Source organism: Oncorhynchus kisutch, linkage group LG10 (assembly GCF_002021735.2).
Source record: "Oncorhynchus kisutch isolate 150728-3 linkage group LG10, Okis_V2, whole genome shotgun sequence".
NCBI classification, from domain to species: domain Eukaryota; kingdom Metazoa; phylum Chordata; class Actinopteri; order Salmoniformes; family Salmonidae; genus Oncorhynchus; species Oncorhynchus kisutch.
The window spans coordinates 52,194,332-52,211,838 of NC_034183.2; the positions used below are offsets into that span (position 1 = coordinate 52,194,332).

Here is a 17,507-nt window from a genome sequence, read left to right on the forward strand (position 1 = left end):
GTGAAGTTAGCCTGGCTGACGCAACTCACGTGAGTCTCCACTAAATACATCTGGGAAGGGTAGACTGTTGTCAGAATAAACGTCTCTAATATCAAGTATCAAGTAGATGACTTGCCGCCTTAAAGGTTAAATAAATAAAATAAAACATGTCACATAATAAAGTCTCAGATATAAATTAATCTATATAAAATAATCTGTGATTATAAACTTTTTTTTCTTATTACAAAACCGTGGCTACAGGAAGATTGAAAAGATGAAATGTTGTGTGTCTATAAGCCCTGTATAAATAAACTAGGTCTATTTCATCGCCGGTTACAAACAAAGTATTTCAGCAAGCAGACCATAAATTCTTGTGCGCGCGTACCCGTAATCCTTTGCTCATGCACGGCACTGTTCATTTGAGTTCACTCCTGCAAAGTTATGGCGAACTTCCATCGCTGCTCACTCGCTGGCCGCATGCTCAGTGCTGAGCCGTTCGCGTATGTCCTGTGCGCGTTCCCGGTTTGGAGAGGTCCGTGCCATGTCCACCCGCCTAGGGGAAAAGGTGCTTTGTTTCTCAAAGCTATAATTCAAGAAAACTGACTAAATGTATCGGTGAGTATATTATTCTCTAACACATGTATGACAGGTGTGTTTCGTTTTCTTTCCGTATTCAGAATAGGATGATTCAAGTGTGAATTATATTAGGTTGGGGGGAATTCATTGAATCACTCTATGGAATGTGTACTGTTCATCGAGGAACAATAATGATTTTGGGGGGGTTATTTGGAGTTCGCTGACCTAACAATTCTGCAAATATTGAAAATGCAGTTCTGATACCACAACACAACTGAGAAACTGTAACTTTGACTAGTGAACAGAAATATTTATTTATTTATCGTTATTTATTTACTAATTTCAAACGTATTATTTCAAAGATTGGAGATGAGATGGGTCGCTGTTGCTTTTTTTGCAGAACATTGTTCCATGAATGATCTGTAGTTGGAAATTCAACTTGATTCAGTTAAAGCTTTGTTTTTAAAGAGGTCTCTCTTAAAGAGGTCTCTCAGCTTGGTCTCTCATTGCTGATATTCCTCAAATGACTGGATCCACCTCTGTATCACTATTCCATCATAAACATTGTTGGTGTAGTGAATTTGGAGGTGTGGGAACTGCAATCTGGGACAGAATGTGGCCCTTTGTGAGGGGGAACAGAGATGTTTACATTAAGTCTACAAAATGTCTCCAGGCTCTAGTATACTGTGTCTCACTACAAAAGAATCAAAGATGGTGACCACAATACTGATGGAGATGCATTAGGATCAAGTTGAGAAATGCCAGAGCACCCCCTGTGATCTAACTAAAGGGGCAAACAAGTATTTAGTCAGCCACCAATTGTGCAAGTTCTCCTACTTAAAAAGATGAGAGAGGCCTGTAATTTTCATCATAGGTACACTTCAACTATGACAGACAAAATTAGAAGAAAAAAATCCAGAAAATCACATTGTAGGATTTTTAATGAATTTATTTGCAAATTATGGTGGAAAATAAGTATTTATAAGTAATAATAAGTATACAATTGGTGGCTGACTAAATACTTTTTTTGCCCCACTGTATATTCTTCTATTATGCGTGGGAATACTTTGGAACAAATTTCCAAAATCAAAATCACTTGGATTTGATGTTCAATCTTTTATGTCCAACAATAAAGAATTCTAAAAATATAAAGTACCAGTTAAAAGGGCGGGCATACCTACTCATTCAAGGGTTTTTCTTTATTTTTTACTATTTCTACATTGTAGAATAATAGTGATGACATCAAAACTATGAAATATCACATATGGATTCATGTAGTAAACAAAAAAGTGTTAAACAAATAAAAATATATGTTATATTTGAGATTCTTCAAAGTACAGCTTCATTACAGCTTTGCACACTCTTGGCATTCTCTCAACTAGCTTTATGAGGTAGTCACCTGGAATGCATTTCAATTAACAGGTGTGCCTTGTTAAAACTGAATTTGTGGAATTTCTTTCCTTCTTAATGCTTTTGAGCCAATCAGCTGTGTTGTGACAAAATAGGGGTGGTATAGAGATAATAGCCCTATTTGGTAAAATACCAAGTCGATATCATGTCAAGAACAGCTCAAATAAGCAAAGACATGAAGCTCAGCCAATCATTCACATTTCAAGATCTCTGAAAGTTTCTTCAAGCGCAATTGCAAAAACCATCAAGCGCTATGATGAAAATGGCTCTCATGAGGACCGCCACAGGAATGGAAGAGCCAGAGTTACCTCTGCTGCAGAGGATAAGTTCATTAAAGTTAACTGCACCTCAGATTGCAGCCCATATAAATGCTTCACAGAGTTCAAGTAAAAGACACATCTCAACATCAACTGTTCAGAGGAGACTGCGTGAATCAGGCCTTCATGGCTGAATTGCTGCAATGAAACCACTACTAAAGGACACCAATAATAAGATGAGATGTTTTTCAACAGGAAAATGACCCAACACACCTCCAAGTTGTTTAAGTGTTATTTGACCAATAAGGAGAGTGATGGCATGCTGCTTCAGATGACCTGGCCTACACAATCACCCGACCTCAACACAATTGAGATGGTTTGGGATGAGTTGGACCGCAGAGGGAAGGAAAAACAGCCAACAAGTGCTCAGCATATGTGGGAACTCCTTCAAGACTGTTGGAAAAACATTCCAGATGAAGCTGGTTGAGAGAATGCCAAGTGTGTGTAAAGCTGTCATCAAGGCAAAGGGTGGCTACTTTGAAGAATCTAAATAATGTTTTGATTTGTTTAACACTTTTTTGGTTACTACATGATTCCATATGTGTTATTTTATCATTTTGATATCTTCACTATTATTTTACAATGTACAAAATAGTAAAAGGTAAAGAAAAACCTTGACGAGTAGGTGTATCCAAACTTTTGACTAGTACTGTATATATATTTTTTGGTTCAGAAAACTTGGGGGGCCAAATAAAATCACTGGGCCACCCGTTGGGGAACCCTGTTCTAGTGGTTGTGGTTCCTTTATTTTTGTAATCTTAGGAATTATTCCAGAATATTCTTTGGTCAGATGAGTGAAGGATGTATTAAACCATTTGAAGATTGAAGTACTACAATGTTACACATTACACACTATAGGCTGGTATGGTAGGGCTGGCCAGGTTAATGAATAGTGTTGGTGTAATGAACACGAGGGGAGACAGAGAGCTGGTTTCAAAGTGCAGGGCGCAGAAGGTGTTTATTGCAAAGGACCAGGTTTAGGTGTTTGAGAGTGTGAGCTGGAAAGTGGGCTGGAAAGTGAGCTGCGTTCAGGTCCCGCTGGTATAAAGGATTTGGAGACAGGCGCAGGAATACACAATAGGGGTTTTTAATACACCCAAAACAAACACGTTTCCAAAAACACTTGGCTGTACCCAAACAAAAGAGCGAGGGTCAACCTCGTTGAACGACACGGGACGATACCCGTAATACACAATATATGAAGCAGGCAGCATAACAGCTGCACCAACGCATAGGTGCTCACACCACCAATGGACATGGGAACAATAACCGACAAAGACAGCGGGCACATATACAACATACTAATCAGGGGAAATGGGAACCAGGTGGGGGGGGTCCATGACAGTTCAGGGGATCCACGTGTTTGAGGGTGTGAGTTGGAAGCAGACGTTACAGTTTGGCCCAATGGATCTGCCCACAAATACAGAATAAAACAGTCATCTGTCTATCAAATCATCTTTTTGCAATGGAAACGTGTGGAGAAACCAATCAAATCTCCACCCTGAGTGAGTGCCTCTGAAACCAACAGGCTGTAAAGAGACCGTTGGCCATTGAGGAGAAAAGGAGTCAGAAACGCTTGATTGAAAGAGGGGTGAAAGAACTGTATGATTCGGCCAGTGTGTCTCAAATTAATCTGCTTAAAGAATTACAACATTCCAAATCAGAATCTCATATAATCATCTGGATCAAAATGTTGGTTGGGAATGTTGTAATTCGGTAATTCCGTTGCCCATAGTGACTGCATAAAAGCTGTGTTTCCATGGTGTCTCTCCACTGTATGAGTACCAACTAATTCCAAAGCTATTATGCTATACCAGAAGGAATTTTGTCTTTCTGCTCATGGCCTCTTATAGTAGTAGTGAGACTCTCTCTCTCTCTCTCTCTCTCACACACACACACACTCACACGGCTTCCAGGTAGGGTAAGGCTAGGTCAATGAGTTACTACACTAGGCAGAGGACAGGTACTGTATGTTGTGTCGTCTTGTTTTACACATCCTGTGTGAAATCTACTCACTGTGGTAAGACCATCAGAAGTACATTACAGATTCGCACATCTAGGACCCGAGAACCCCAAAAGGGTAAGAGGGTAGACAACGGATATAGTTTATTTTGAAAGGATATTGTTTATTTTGCTGTGTGTATATTTGGATCCTGAACAGCTGGCCATAAAGTATGTCAGATACCAAAAACACAACACTCACATAACTCTGATTAAAAGCTGTTGAGAAACTCTGGTTTGGATCTGAAATAGGTTATAAAGCATTCACATCATTTATCATGGGTTTCTTGTTGGATGTGGTTGCACCAGGTCAAAAAAGTGTGAAACATGCAAATAACATGTTAATCTCTTCCTATTTTGTATGATTATATCATTTTAGGTTGAGATTCAGATGTTATGATCAACTAACTGTGTTGTATTAATGGACAGTATGTACTCTGCTACAGTAAACGGAACCAACACAACGGGCTTGTCCACTGATAGCTTCCTATGAGTTCAGATAAAGATCAGAGTTCTGTGTGGTTTGGAGGTGTTTCATATTTAGTAGCCAAGTCACAGGGCATGTTCTCTGTGGTTTGTGACGCACAGTAGGCTATGTCTAACTACGTGGTTGCCCATGGTCGAAATGGAAGTGGAAGTATGTAGTCTTCAGACAGCTCCTCAGCTAACACTTCTTTCAGGATGTAACCGCATGTCTATCAATCAACAGTCTGTAACCACAACACTACAAACCACTAATGACCAACTCCTCCACAGATGAGCGATCAGCCATAAAGGCCAAGCCCAGACAACCAGAACTCTGGTCTGATCAGAACCCCTTTCTCTCCCCCTGTTGCCGACTCCCGACGCCCTGGGACCCGTCGTCGCCATGGAGACGGTGGTGATCGTGGCCATTGGGGTGCTGGCCACCATCTTCCTGGCCTCCTTCATTGCCCTGGTGGTGGTGTGTCGACACCGCTACTGCCACCCCCACCACCTGCTGCACCACTTCAACTCCAAGTCAGTGCCTAGTATAACTACTAGCTACATACAATACATCTGGGAGGGGGAGGGAGGGGACGGTGGCATCTTGGGTCGCCTAGTTTACCTAGCTAGCTTCATCTGGGAGGGGGAGGGAGGGAACAGTGGCATCTTGGGTCGCCTAGTATACCTAGCTAGCTTCATCTGGGAGGGGGAGGGAGGGAACAGTGGCATCTTGGGTCGCCTAGTATACCTAGCTAGCTTCATCTGGGAGGGGGAGGGAGGGAACAGTGGCATCTTGGTCGCCTAGTATACCTAGCTAGCTTCATCTGGGAGGGAAGGGACAGTGGCATCTTGGGTCGCCTAGTATACCTAGCTAGCTTCATCTGGGAGGGAAGGGACAGTGGCATCTTGGGTCGCCTAGTATACCTAGCTAGCTTCATCTGGGAGGGGGAGGGAAGGGACAGTGGCATCTTGGGCCGCCTAGTATATCTAGCTAGCTTCATCTGGGAGGGGGAGGGAAGGGACAGTGGCATCTTGGGTCGCCTAGTATACCTAGCTAGCTTCATCTGGGAGGGGGAGGGAAGGGACAGTGGCATCTTGGGCCACCTAGTATATCTAGCTAGCTTCATCTGGGAGGGGGAGGGAGGGAACAGTGGCATCTTGGGTCGCCTAGTATACCTATCTAGCTTCATCTGGGAGGGGGAGGGAGGGAACAGTGGCATCTTGGGTCGCCTAGTATACCTAGCTAGCTTCATCTGGGAGGGGGAGGGAGGGAACAGTGGCATCTTGGGTCGCCTAGTATACCTAGCTAGCTTCATCTGGGAGGGGGGGAGGGACAGTGGCATTTTGGATGGTTATGGGTAGGGCCCTGAGTTTGTCCAGACCAGGAAAACTCTTGGCCCTTGTGATGGGGTATGTGACCTAGGCCCTATAGGGCATTAGATGGTGGTAAGGGGTCCTGGATATAGCTGATTCAACTGTATCCCACTCTTACCCAGGTCCAATGGACTGACCTGCTGGTTTGAAGCTATAAATCTATGGATTGAACAGAGCGACTTCACAGCACTAAGGTCAAAACGATACATGGGATTAATACTAAGTCAACATACAGGGGCAAAGTTCTCGAGCCAGTAATGTCTCTCTGTCTCTTTCTCTTGTTCTCTCACTCTCCTTCGTGTTCCCCCTCTCTCTCATACACACACGCTTCTATTCAGAATACATTCCCTCCCTCTCACACACCTATTCAATACACATTCTCTCTCACACACTCTCTCTTCCCTTCATCAGAACCTCTCTGCTTCCCCACAGACCCAATGTTGACCTGATCGGTGCCATGGAAACCCAGAGTGAGCCGTCTGAGCTGGAGCTGGACGACGTGGTCATCACCAACCCTCACATCGAGGCCATCCTGGAGAACGAGGACTGGATCGAGGACGCCTCGTACGTTTGCCATGTGACACTGACATATGCCAGGAGTAGATCAGGCTAGCTGTTGTAGCTATTTGTGTATATATATATATATATATATATATATATATATATATATATATATATATATATATATATATAGCCTTCCATGGTTACAAGAGTAATCATCAAGTTCAAATAGGTGATACATCTCTGACATGATCATACAATAATGAACCCTTATTTAAAGCTATTCTCTCTTTCTTTAACAGTGGCTTGGTTTCGCATTGTATATCCATCTTAAAGGTAATGTCTACGTGCTGTACACCCTGCATGAATACATTGTTTTCATTAGGATCGAACTCAATGATATTTACACGCTCTCTCCTTTGGCAGATCTGCCACACCCTGACTGAAAAGCTGGTTGCCATGACAATGGGCTCAGGCGCTAAGGTGAAAGCCCCAGCCAGCCTCAGTGACATCATCACTGTGGCTAAACGCATCAGTCCGAGGTAACTGTCAGGTTATACAGCACCATCACACAACCCTTACAATTGTCTGACCGTCCTACGTCCTTCATGACCTCCCATCGTCCTGTGCGTGTCTGTAGGGTGGATGACGTTGTGCGATCTATGTACCCTCCACTGGACCCCATACTCCTGGATGCCAGGTAGCTAATGAAGTTCTCTTTTGTTAGATAACATCATTTATAATATTTTGAGGGGACAAAGTTAGCCCGGGCAAATAGACAATATAGATCATAGCTCTGCTGATAGAACTCATATGATGGTCTGACCTGACCAACAAAGGGACTATAGGTGGGGATGGTACAATATAAGCCATGGTAATCAGACGGACTTGTGCGTCAATGTTTCCCTGTCCAGTCTTGATGGAGAAATTCTACATGCCCGTTGTCTATTTTGTCTCCTCAGGGCCACCGCCCTCCTTCTGTCAGTCAGTCACCTGGTGCTGGTGACCCGCAACGCCTGTCACATGTCTGGCAGCATGGACTGGATCGACCAATCTCTGCACGCCGCTGAGGATCACATGGTGGTGCTGCGGGAGGCGGCGCTAGCGTCCGAACCGGAACGGAGTCTACCTGGAATAGACGTGCAGAGAGAGCAGGCCATCTAGAACACACAGACACACACGCATACACTCCTTCTCTATACATTATACACATCTCGGGCACATTCTCACACGTACACAATGCTTGATAAACACACAATAAGAAAACTCAACACATTCCCACTTTCCCGCTGCCGTTCTGTGCTGATTTACATACAGATGGGTTGCCAGATAATAGAATAGAGCTGGTTTTAGAAACCGACAGGTGCCAGATCCTATTTTCCTCTTGATCCTTTCACTTTTATCATGTTTCTGGTTTTGTATATAGTTATGTATAACCATAATGCATGTTATGATTAGGATCTATATAGGTTTTATGTTACACTCTCAGATTCATATTGTCTTGTAAGTAAAGTGCAGAGCTCACTGAGATGAGGCTTGTGTGTAGTTGTTGCCATGGACGACTGGCCCCTTGATATTCATTCCTGAGTGTCTTCCATCTCCCAGTGGTGAGCTGTAATCTGCCCCGTTAGGAGTGCACAGTTACACGGAAGCTTAAATTTAGTCAACTAATCTATGTGGGGGGAAAACCCTGAACACCCAATAGGACCAAAGGCAGGGGAAATACATGCACACCTACTCAGAGCAATATACGCTTACTTAAGAGCAATACACGCTTACTCAGAGCAATACACGCTTACTCAGAGCAATACACGCTTACTCAGAGCAATACACGCTTACTCAGAGCAATACACACCTACTCAGAGCAATACACGCCTACTCAGAGCAATACACGCCTACTCAGAGCAATACACGCTTACTCAGAGCAATACACGCTTACTCAGAGCAATACACGCTTACTCAGAGCAATACACTTAGAGAAATACACACCTACTCAGAGCAATACACTCTTACTTAGAGAAATACAGTCTTACTCAGAGAAATATACTCTTACTCAGAACAATATACTCTTACTCAGAACAATATACTCTTACTTAGAGAAATACAGTCTTAGTCATAAATACACTCTTACTCAGAGCAATACACTCTTACTTAGAGAAATACAACTCAGAACAAAACGCTGCTACTTTTTTTTTTTTGAACCAGGAGTCAAGACAAGCCTCCGTACCAGCTGAAGGTGTTGGACGGCTTTATGCAGGTCCCTGTTGCGTTTGTTGGGCGGATGAACAATTTAATTGGCTGTTATCGTAAAGGGAGGGTCAAATGTGTGTGTATGGGGGAAGGTTTCTTTGTGAGCCATGTCAAATGAGGTTGAGGTGAATTGGCGTGCCTTGTGTTGACCGGTGGTGCGATGTTAAACCCAAGAGCAGTAATCACAGCATAACCCAGCTTTACACACACACACTGTCCAGCCCTAACACAGCTCACAGAGCTGCAAACACTGCGCCACACACTCGAGCTTACGGAGCAACTGTAACAGAGCTCACACACTGCTAACCCTAAGGAGCAACTGTACACAGTGATACACACACTTACGCAAAGAGATAGTGTCGATACTGTAAATGCACACAAGACTTTATGGGCAAAACTATACGGTTAAACACACGGTCAAGCTTAGAGACAAATCAGGTGTTTTTTTTCACATGGTCTTTCTGAGAAGACATGCCTTTTGTGCCTTGTTCCTTCTTATAATTCAAGCTCTGAAATTCAGCCTATGAGAAGTCTGCCAGTATAACTGCAGCCTACAATCAGATAAGCAGAGCTCTGTGATGGAACGATATTGATTCAGATGAAACATGAAGAAAGTGGCCACTCCTTTATTTTCCTGGTTTCCGTCATTTATTACAATTGATTTTTTTGTTGTTGTTGTATGTAAGCATGTTTTGTGAGGTTTCCTTACCCCTCCTCTTTTTCAACTTTCTCTTTATATCCTCCATTGATTTGTACAGGTAAATTAAAGTTTCATAGGAAAATGTGTAACGCTCTTTCTTCAACTTTTTAGTTAACATTTCTGAGGGGAATCCATAGTCGGTAAGAGAAGCACACACTCGTGTAAGCTCTAGGAATAAGAAAATGGATCCAGTTGATTGATTGGGGATAAGGATGGTTCTGTCCTTCTGTTTGACGGTAATAGGCAGTCTTGTCTCTCTGCAAGTGAGAGCGATTGGCTGAGAACGAATAAGGCCCTAAAGCACCATACTTAAAGAAGACACACAGATACAACTTAGAAACAGCTACTAAGAAAACACTGTACGCAATTGTCATCACCTGACAAGAAAATATAATTATCTTGAAAATAGAAAATACAACAACAACAAAATATCTCAGGATATGTTGACATAAATGGGATCTTTTTGTGTTTGTTCAGGTTTTCAATAGTCCTTTGCTTTTTTTCAGGATGATTTGTTTCCAGTTTGGGAGGAAGTCATACTCATCTCTCTTCATCTCCAAAATAGTCTGAAACATATCAACAAACAAACCTTACTTCAGATACTGTAGCATACTGGAAAAATACTGTTTTTAATCATCTCGAGCCTACCACAGGAAGACATTTCAATTGGCCATATCAGACCACAGCCGCCATTAAGACGTTAGTGGTGCGCCCTAGTGGCTGTCAGGTGTAGCTGCACCCTGTTTTATATAACGTCATAATACTGTACATAACATTCAGCAGACAAATGTATCCAAAGTGTGCATACATAGTCCGTGCATACACTTTCATATGAGTGGCCCCAGTGAGAATCAAACCCATTATCCTGACGGGGTCATGCTCTACCAACTGAGCCGCACAGAACTAGCGTATTTGTGTGTCAACCTGGAAGTCGTGGTCGGAGAGGTATATCTCCAGGCGCTGGGGGTCCACTCCCTCGGGCAGAGGGGTCTGCAGCAGCTCCTCTAGGGGGTACTGGGTCTTACTGAGCTGGGCCAGGGCATCCTGCACCAAGGTCAGCTTGACCCGCCCGGCCTCCCCCTGGACAACATCGTTCACAAGTCAGCATATCTAAATCCAAAACATACCTGGCTTTGAAAGACAAAGACCGTCGTGTTGCTATGACACAGCAGTCTTTACCCAACCAGATCATACTGAACTGGGTTTACTGCTGTTGTGAAGTTATTACCGATGATGCTACTGATGCGTACGGATGCTATTATTGATAATGATAGTGATTGTGAGGAGGAGGACGATCAGTCCTCTTTTCCTGTACCTGTGCGGTGGGTGTGGGTCTCTTCTCCCAGCGAGGGAAAACGTTGGTGAAGGTGAGGGGTTCTGCTCCGTCCTGGATGAGGTAGGCCTGAAGGGGGCGCCTTGGGTTCCTCTCTAAAACAACACACTGCAAACCATCAGAGAAACCACAGAACAACTTAACCCCTAACTACAGCATATCCCCAACACACTCCTGATAATGACCAACAACCTTTTTTTTTTTTTTTACCTTTATTTAACCAGGCAAGTCAGTTAAGAACACATTCTTATTTTCAATGACGGCCTGGGAACAGTGGGTTAACTGCCTGTTCAGGGGCAGAACGGGGGTTTGAACTCACAACCTTCCGGTTACTAGTCCAACGCTCTAACCACTAGGCTACCCTGCCGCCCCATATATATAAGCTGGGCCTCGAAGCCACTTCCTCTGCATTTTTACTTCCTCTACTTATTCCTCCCCTCTAATCAAGGACTGATTTGGACCTAGGACACCAGGTGGGTGCAATTTCCAGCAGTACTCTGGAACTCGTGGGGTAAGATGTATATATCCCTGATCTAAACCATCAACTATTATATTAGCTGCCTTGCTTTGTCTACTGGCTCTCACCTTTGCAGTACTGGAGCACTGTCTGCATGGCACACCTCCTCTCGTTAGCCCAGCGGTTACAGGCTGAGCCAGCTGTCTCACTGTCCTCAGGCTCACCTGCCTGCCACAGATACAGCTCCATACAGTTATCCAAAAGGAACAGGGCTGGGGAGGGATAAGAGAGAGAGAGAGAGAGTTAGAGAGAGCTGGTCCTGGGGCTGAGTTCACAAACCTGTTCTACTAACACACTGAAGCCTCAGTCAGGACCAGAACATCCGATCAATCAGAATAAAACAAATTACAACATAGTCAAAACAAAACTGCATTGCTTGTTGGGAGACACAAGCACAAAGCAAAATGCAGTGCTATCTGGCCCTAAATCGACACTACACCGTGGCTAACTATTTGACCATGGTTACTGATCAAAACCTTAGAAAAACCTTGACAGAGTACAGGCTCAGTGAGTGAGAGTGAGAGAGAGAGAGAGAGAGGGAGGGAGAGAGAGAGTGATGGGGAGAGGGAGCGAGAGAGAGAGAGCCAGAGAGAGAGAGTTAGAGAGTGAGAGAGAGGGGGGAGAGGGAGAGTGAGAGAGAGGGGGAGAGGGAGCGTTAGAGAGAGACAGAGTGAGAGAGAGAGAGAGAGAGAGAGGGAGCCAGAGAGAGAGTGATAGAGAGAGAGATAGAGAGAGGGGAGAGGGAGCGTTAGAGAGAGAGACAGAGTGTGAGAGAGAGAGAGAGAGAGAAAGGGCGCGTTAGAGAGAGAGAGGGGAGAGGGAGCGTTAGAGAGAGAGAGAGACATATTTCCCTTTGTGGATTACACAGATCCACAAAGAATTCGAAAACAAATCCAATTTTGAAAAACTCCCATATCTACTGGGTGAAATTCCACAGTGTGCCATCACAGCAGCAAGATTTGTGACCTGGGCCTCCCGGGTGGCGCAGTGGTTAAGGGCGCTGTACTGCAGCGCCAGCTGTGCCATCAGAGTCCCTGGGTTCGCGCCCAGGCTCTGTCGTAACCGGCCGCGACCGGGAGGTCCGTGGGGCGACGCACAATTGGCCTAGCGTCGTCAGGGTGAGGGAGGGCTTGGTCGGTAGGGATGTCCTTGTCTCATCGCGCACCAGCGACTCCTGTAACCAAGGTTGCCAGGTGCACGGTGTACCCTCCGACACATTGGTGCGGCTGGCTTCCGGGTTGGATGCACGCTGTGTTAAGAAGCAGTACGGCTGGCTGGGTTGTGTATCGGAGGACGCATGACTTTCAACCTTCGTCTCTCCCGAGCCCGTACGGGAGTTGTAGCGATGAGCGAACCCCCTTTTCTCGTGGCAACAGGTCACAAATCTTTTTGGTTTTTTAAAAATGTTACCCCTTTTTCTCCCCAATGGTGTGTGTTCTTCACTTGGATACAATTGGATACCACGAAAATTGGGGAGAGGGGTTGCCCTTTTCTCGTGGCAACAGGTCACAAATCTTTTTGGTTTTTTAAAAATGTTACCCCTTTTTCTCCCCAATTTTCGTGGTATCCAATTGTATCCAAGTGAAGAACACACACCATTGTAAATATAACCCATATTTATGCTTATTTATTTTATCTTTTGTACCATTTGTACATTGTTAAAACACTGTATATATATAATATATGACATTTGTAATGTCTTTGTAATGTCTTTATTGTTTTGAAACTTCTGTATGTGTAATGTTTACTGTTAATTTTTATTGTTTATTTCACTTTATATATTCACTTTATATATTATCTACCTCACTTGCTTTGGCAATGTTAACATGTTTCCCATGCCAATAAAGCCCTTGAATTGAATTGAATTGAGAGAGAGGGGGAGGGAAGGAGAGAGGGAGAGGGAGGGAGAGAGAGAGAGCCAGAGAGAGGGGAGAGGGAGAGACAGAGAGAGTTAGAGAGTGATAGAGAGAGAGAGTTAGAGAGTGATAGAGAGAGGGGAGAGGGAGCGTTAGAGAGAGGGAGAGAGGGAGGGAGAGAAAGAGAGCGAGTTAGAGAATGAGAAGAGAGGGAGGGAGGGAGGGAGTTAGAGAGTGAGAAGGGAGAGGGAGCGTTACAGAGAGACAGAGTGAGAGAGAGAGAAAGAGAGAGGGGGGGGAGGGAAGGAGGGAGAGAGAGTTAGAGAGTGATAGAGAGAGGGGAGAGGGAGTGTTAGAGAGAGACAGAGAGAGAGTTAGAGAGTGATAGAGAGAGAGTTAGAGAGTGATAGAGAGAGAGTTAGAGAGAGGGGAGAGGGAGCGTTAGAGAGATAGGGAGAGAGAGAGAGGGGAGAGGGAGCGTTAGAGAGAGGGAGAGAGGGAGGGAGAGAAAGAGAGCGCGTTAGAGAATGAGAGGAGAGGGAGCGTTAGAGAGAGAGAGACAGAGACAGGGAGAGAGAGAGGGAGGGAGTGAGAGCCAGAGAGAGTGAGAGAGAGAGGGGAGAGTTAGAGAGAGAGAGAGAGGGAGGGAAGGAGGGAGGGAGGGAGAGGGAGGGGAGGGAGAGAGTGAGAGAGAGAGGGAGGGAGGGAAGGAGAGAGGGAGAGGGAGGGGAGGGAGAGGGAGAGGGAGGGGAGAGAGAGAGGGGAGAATTAGAGAGAAAGAGTGAGAGAGAGAGAGAGAGAGAGAGAGAGAGCGAGAGAGAGGGAGGGAGGGAGTTAGAGAGTGAGAAGGGAGAGGGAGCGTTACAGAGAGACAGAGAGAGAGTTAGAGTGATATAGAGAGAGTTAGAGAGTGATAGAGAGAGGGGAGAGGGAGCATTAGAGAGAGAGGGAGAGAGAGAGAGGGGCAGAGAAACAGTGAGAAAGGGACAGAGGGATATTAGGTGAGTGTTTTGTACTTCAAGTCCCTGTGATAACAATGGACGTTTTGTTTATGAGTGCCTGAGTGCATACATGTGTGTTTGGGCATTGAGCAGACACTCACCTGGCTGTGGCACAAAGTACAGGCTCTCCTGGACAAAGGGCATCGCCATGACAACCCCTGGCAACCGGGCAGGGCTCTGCAGCTCTTCCCCCTGGAAGGTTCCGGAACGGGTGCTCAGATGGAAGAGGCGTGGCGTGAAGTTATACTTCCCTGGATCTGAGCGATAACAACCCACAGCATCTCATCACATTAACCTCTCAAACGTTCAGCACTCAGAGAAGTTCCGCTGCTTTATACCTTCTTTATTAGTCATTTGTGTGTTCATTGTCCAAACAGAAATGACAAGAATATGTTATAATTCTGAAATTGCATCAAAGGGTTGTTTAATGCAACAGAATAAGGTGTTGTTAGAACTCTCATCTGTGTGTGTTCTACTGAGGATGGGCCTCTGGAAGATTTACGATGTCTTTGGGTAATACCGCATTCCAGATCATGAGTTAATGTTTCTGTTCTATAAGGTAGCAGGGAGAGATGACTCCAGGGCCAGACCCTGGTCTCTACACAATCATATACTGTCTGCTGTGAATTCTAAGTATCTTTCATACAAATCTTCACCTTGTGGCCCATTCCATACATCTGTTGTTTGTCATGTAGACTGACGGGGGTGTATCTTGGCTATAAAAATACCTTTGTACCTTTGTCTCGGGGCTCTCAACAAATCATCTGAGGGTGATTCGTCGACCAGTCATCATTAACGTAGAGCACTCTACCGATTCACTTTATATGTGTGTGTTGTATTGACCTGCTCTCTTACTAATAAGTGAATAAAGACTTAGTTTAAGTATAACTCTTACTTGTGTGATAAGTTTGTCTCTCCTCATTTGATAGCAAAGAAATTAACCACAACATCATTTAAAAAGAAGACATTTGGGCTGGGATATCTGTTCAGGTTATTCTGAACTTTCAGGTATTCCGTTAAATACAGTGCCGTGAAAAAGGTATTTGCCCCATTGGTAATTTTCTCTACTTTTGCATATTTTTGATATTGAATGTAATCAGATCTTCAACCAAAACCTAATATTAGATAAAGGGAACCTGAGTTTACAAATAACACAAAAAAATGGTATACTTATTGTATATATTTAATGAACGAAGTTATGCAACACCCAATTCCTTTCTGTGAATAAGTATTTGCCCCCTTACACTAAATAACTGGCTGTGCCACCTTTAGCTGCAATGACTTCAACCAAATGCTTCCTGTAGTTGTTGATCAGTATCTCACGTTGCTGTGGAGGAATATTGGCCCACTCTTCCATGCAGAACTTCTGTAACTCAGCAACATTTGTGGATTTTCAAGCATGAACTGCTCGTTTCAAGTCCTGCCACAACATCTCAACTGGGATTAGGTCTGGACTTTGACTAGGCCATTTCAAAACTTCAAATGTGTTGCTTTTTAGCCATTTTCAGGTAGACTTGATTGTGTGTTTTGGATCTTTGTCTTGCTGCATGACCCATCTGCACTTCAGCTACAGCTCACTGATGGATGGCCTGAGAATGACCGCATGGAACTCTTAACCACATCTGATGCACGCAGTAGAATAAGATTTGAAAAGCGAGTAAAAACACACCTTATGGAACAACGGGGACTGTGAAGAGACACACACATAAAGGTACAGACACATGCATACGCACACATTGTGACATTGTTGTATGGTGGTACTGAACATTTTGTGTTGTGGATATGTGGTGGTGTAGGGATGTTATATGATGTAGTGTTTAATCTTTAACTCAGTACAAACATGGTTCACTGTTTTATCTTCTGTTTTATATGTAATGTGGGTACAAATGTCGTCCAAAAAGTTGATTACGGCAGCGTAGCCTAGTGGTTAGAGCATTGGACTAGTAACCGGAAGGTTGCGAGTTCAAACCCCCGAGCTGACAAGGTACAAATCTGTCGTTCTGCCCCTGAACAGGCAGTTAACCCACTGTTCCTAGGCCGTCATTGAAAATAAGAATTTGTTCTTAACTGACTTGCCTGGTTAAATAAAGGTAAAATAAAAATAATAAAAATAAATACATTTAGCCAAAAAAGCACCTGGATGATCATCAAGACTCTTGGAAGAATGTTCTATGGACAGATGACTCAAAAGTATAACTTTTTGGACGACATGGGCACCATTATGCCTGGCGAAAAAACCAAACACTGCATTCCGCAGTAAGAACCTCATACCAACGGTCAAGCATGGTGGCGGTAGTGTGATGGTTTGGGGATGCTTTGCTGACTTAGGTCCTGGACGACTTGCCTTAATAGAAGGAACCATGAATTCTGCTCCGTATCAGAGAATTCTACAGGAGCATCTCAGTCTCTGAGCTGAAGCTGAAGCGCAGATGAGCTATGCAGCAAGGCAATGATCCAAAACACACAATCAAGTCTACATGAAAATGGCTAAAAAGCAACATATTTTACATTTTGGAATGGCCTAGTCCAGACCTAATCCCAATTGAGATGTTGTGGCAGGACTTGAAATGAGCAGTTCGTGCTTGAAAACCCACAAAGGTTGCTGAGTTACCGCATAGAAGAGCGGGCCAAAGTTCCTCCACAGCGATGTGAGAGACTGTTCCACAACTACAGGAAGCGTTTGGTTGGAGTCATTGTAGCTAAATGTGGCAAAACCAGTTATTGAGTGTAAAGGGTCATTACTTTTTCACACAGGGGCATTGAGTGTTGCATAACTTTGTTCATGAAATAAATGTAGTAAGTATGTCATTGTTGTGCTATTTGTTCACTCAGGTTCCCTTTATCTAATATTAGGTTTTGGTTGAAGATCTGATGACATTCAGTATTAAAAAATATGCAAAAGTAGAGACAATTAGAAAGGGGGAAAATACTTTTTCATGGCGCTGTCTGTCAAGGTGTGTTTTCTTCAGGTATGAACAGGAGCTGAGAGGTGTGTACCTTGTAGCATGCAGTCATAGGCCTTCCTGTCCTGCTGCCCAATAGCGTTCCCAAACTCCACAGGCTCCGCCCCTTCCTCCACTTCCTGCACCCTCGAAGGGCTTTCACTACTGAGGCCCAGTTCAGGAGGGCACCTAACACACAGACAGCAGAAAGCACACATACCCACGTATTAATACTGTTTGCATTCCAACAAATGAATACACACAGAAGCACAGGAACACATCCAT

At 44.1% G+C, this 17,507-nt stretch overlaps 2 protein-coding genes across 9 annotated transcripts in view; one reads left to right on the forward strand and one right to left on the reverse strand.

Annotated features, from left to right (window-relative positions):
* The first annotated feature begins 467 nt into the window (after nt 1–467).
* On the forward strand, nt 468–9,657 carry LOC109898374 (transmembrane protein 98). 2 transcript variants are annotated; one of them, XM_031833943.1, is made up of 8 exons: nt 468–594; nt 5,040–5,282; nt 6,245–6,316; nt 6,555–6,686; nt 6,926–6,959; nt 7,050–7,165; nt 7,264–7,323; nt 7,586–9,657. In XM_031833943.1, exons 2-8 carry the CDS (start codon nt 5,152–5,154, stop codon nt 7,785–7,787), a joined length of 747 nt encoding a protein of 248 aa, XP_031689803.1. In that variant the 5' UTR covers nt 468–594; nt 5,040–5,151; the 3' UTR covers nt 7,788–9,657. The 2 variants fall into 2 exon arrangements, with proteins under 2 accessions (XP_031689803.1, XP_031689804.1); XM_031833944.1 differs by lacking the exon at nt 6,245–6,316.
* Nucleotides 9,485–17,507, reverse strand: part of LOC109897279 (supervillin-like) — a 33,873-nt gene continuing 25,850 nt past the window's right edge. For 6 of the 7 annotated variants that reach the window (XM_031833938.1, XM_031833939.1, XM_031833940.1 and 3 more), the window contains 6 exons: nt 17,278–17,411; nt 14,382–14,537; nt 11,492–11,635; nt 10,889–11,001; nt 10,498–10,653; nt 9,485–10,139 (listed from right to left, as the gene is read on the reverse strand). In XM_031833938.1, the coding sequence (XP_031689798.1) occupies nt 10,047–10,139; nt 10,498–10,653; nt 10,889–11,001; nt 11,492–11,635; nt 14,382–14,537; nt 17,278–17,411 (796 nt within the window). In that variant the 3' untranslated portion in view covers nt 9,485–10,046. Of the gene's footprint in view, nt 10,140–10,497; nt 10,654–10,888; nt 11,015–11,491; nt 11,636–14,381; nt 14,538–17,277; nt 17,412–17,507 lie in introns of all 7 variants that reach the window. The other variant, XR_004211272.1, reaches the window with a different exon arrangement.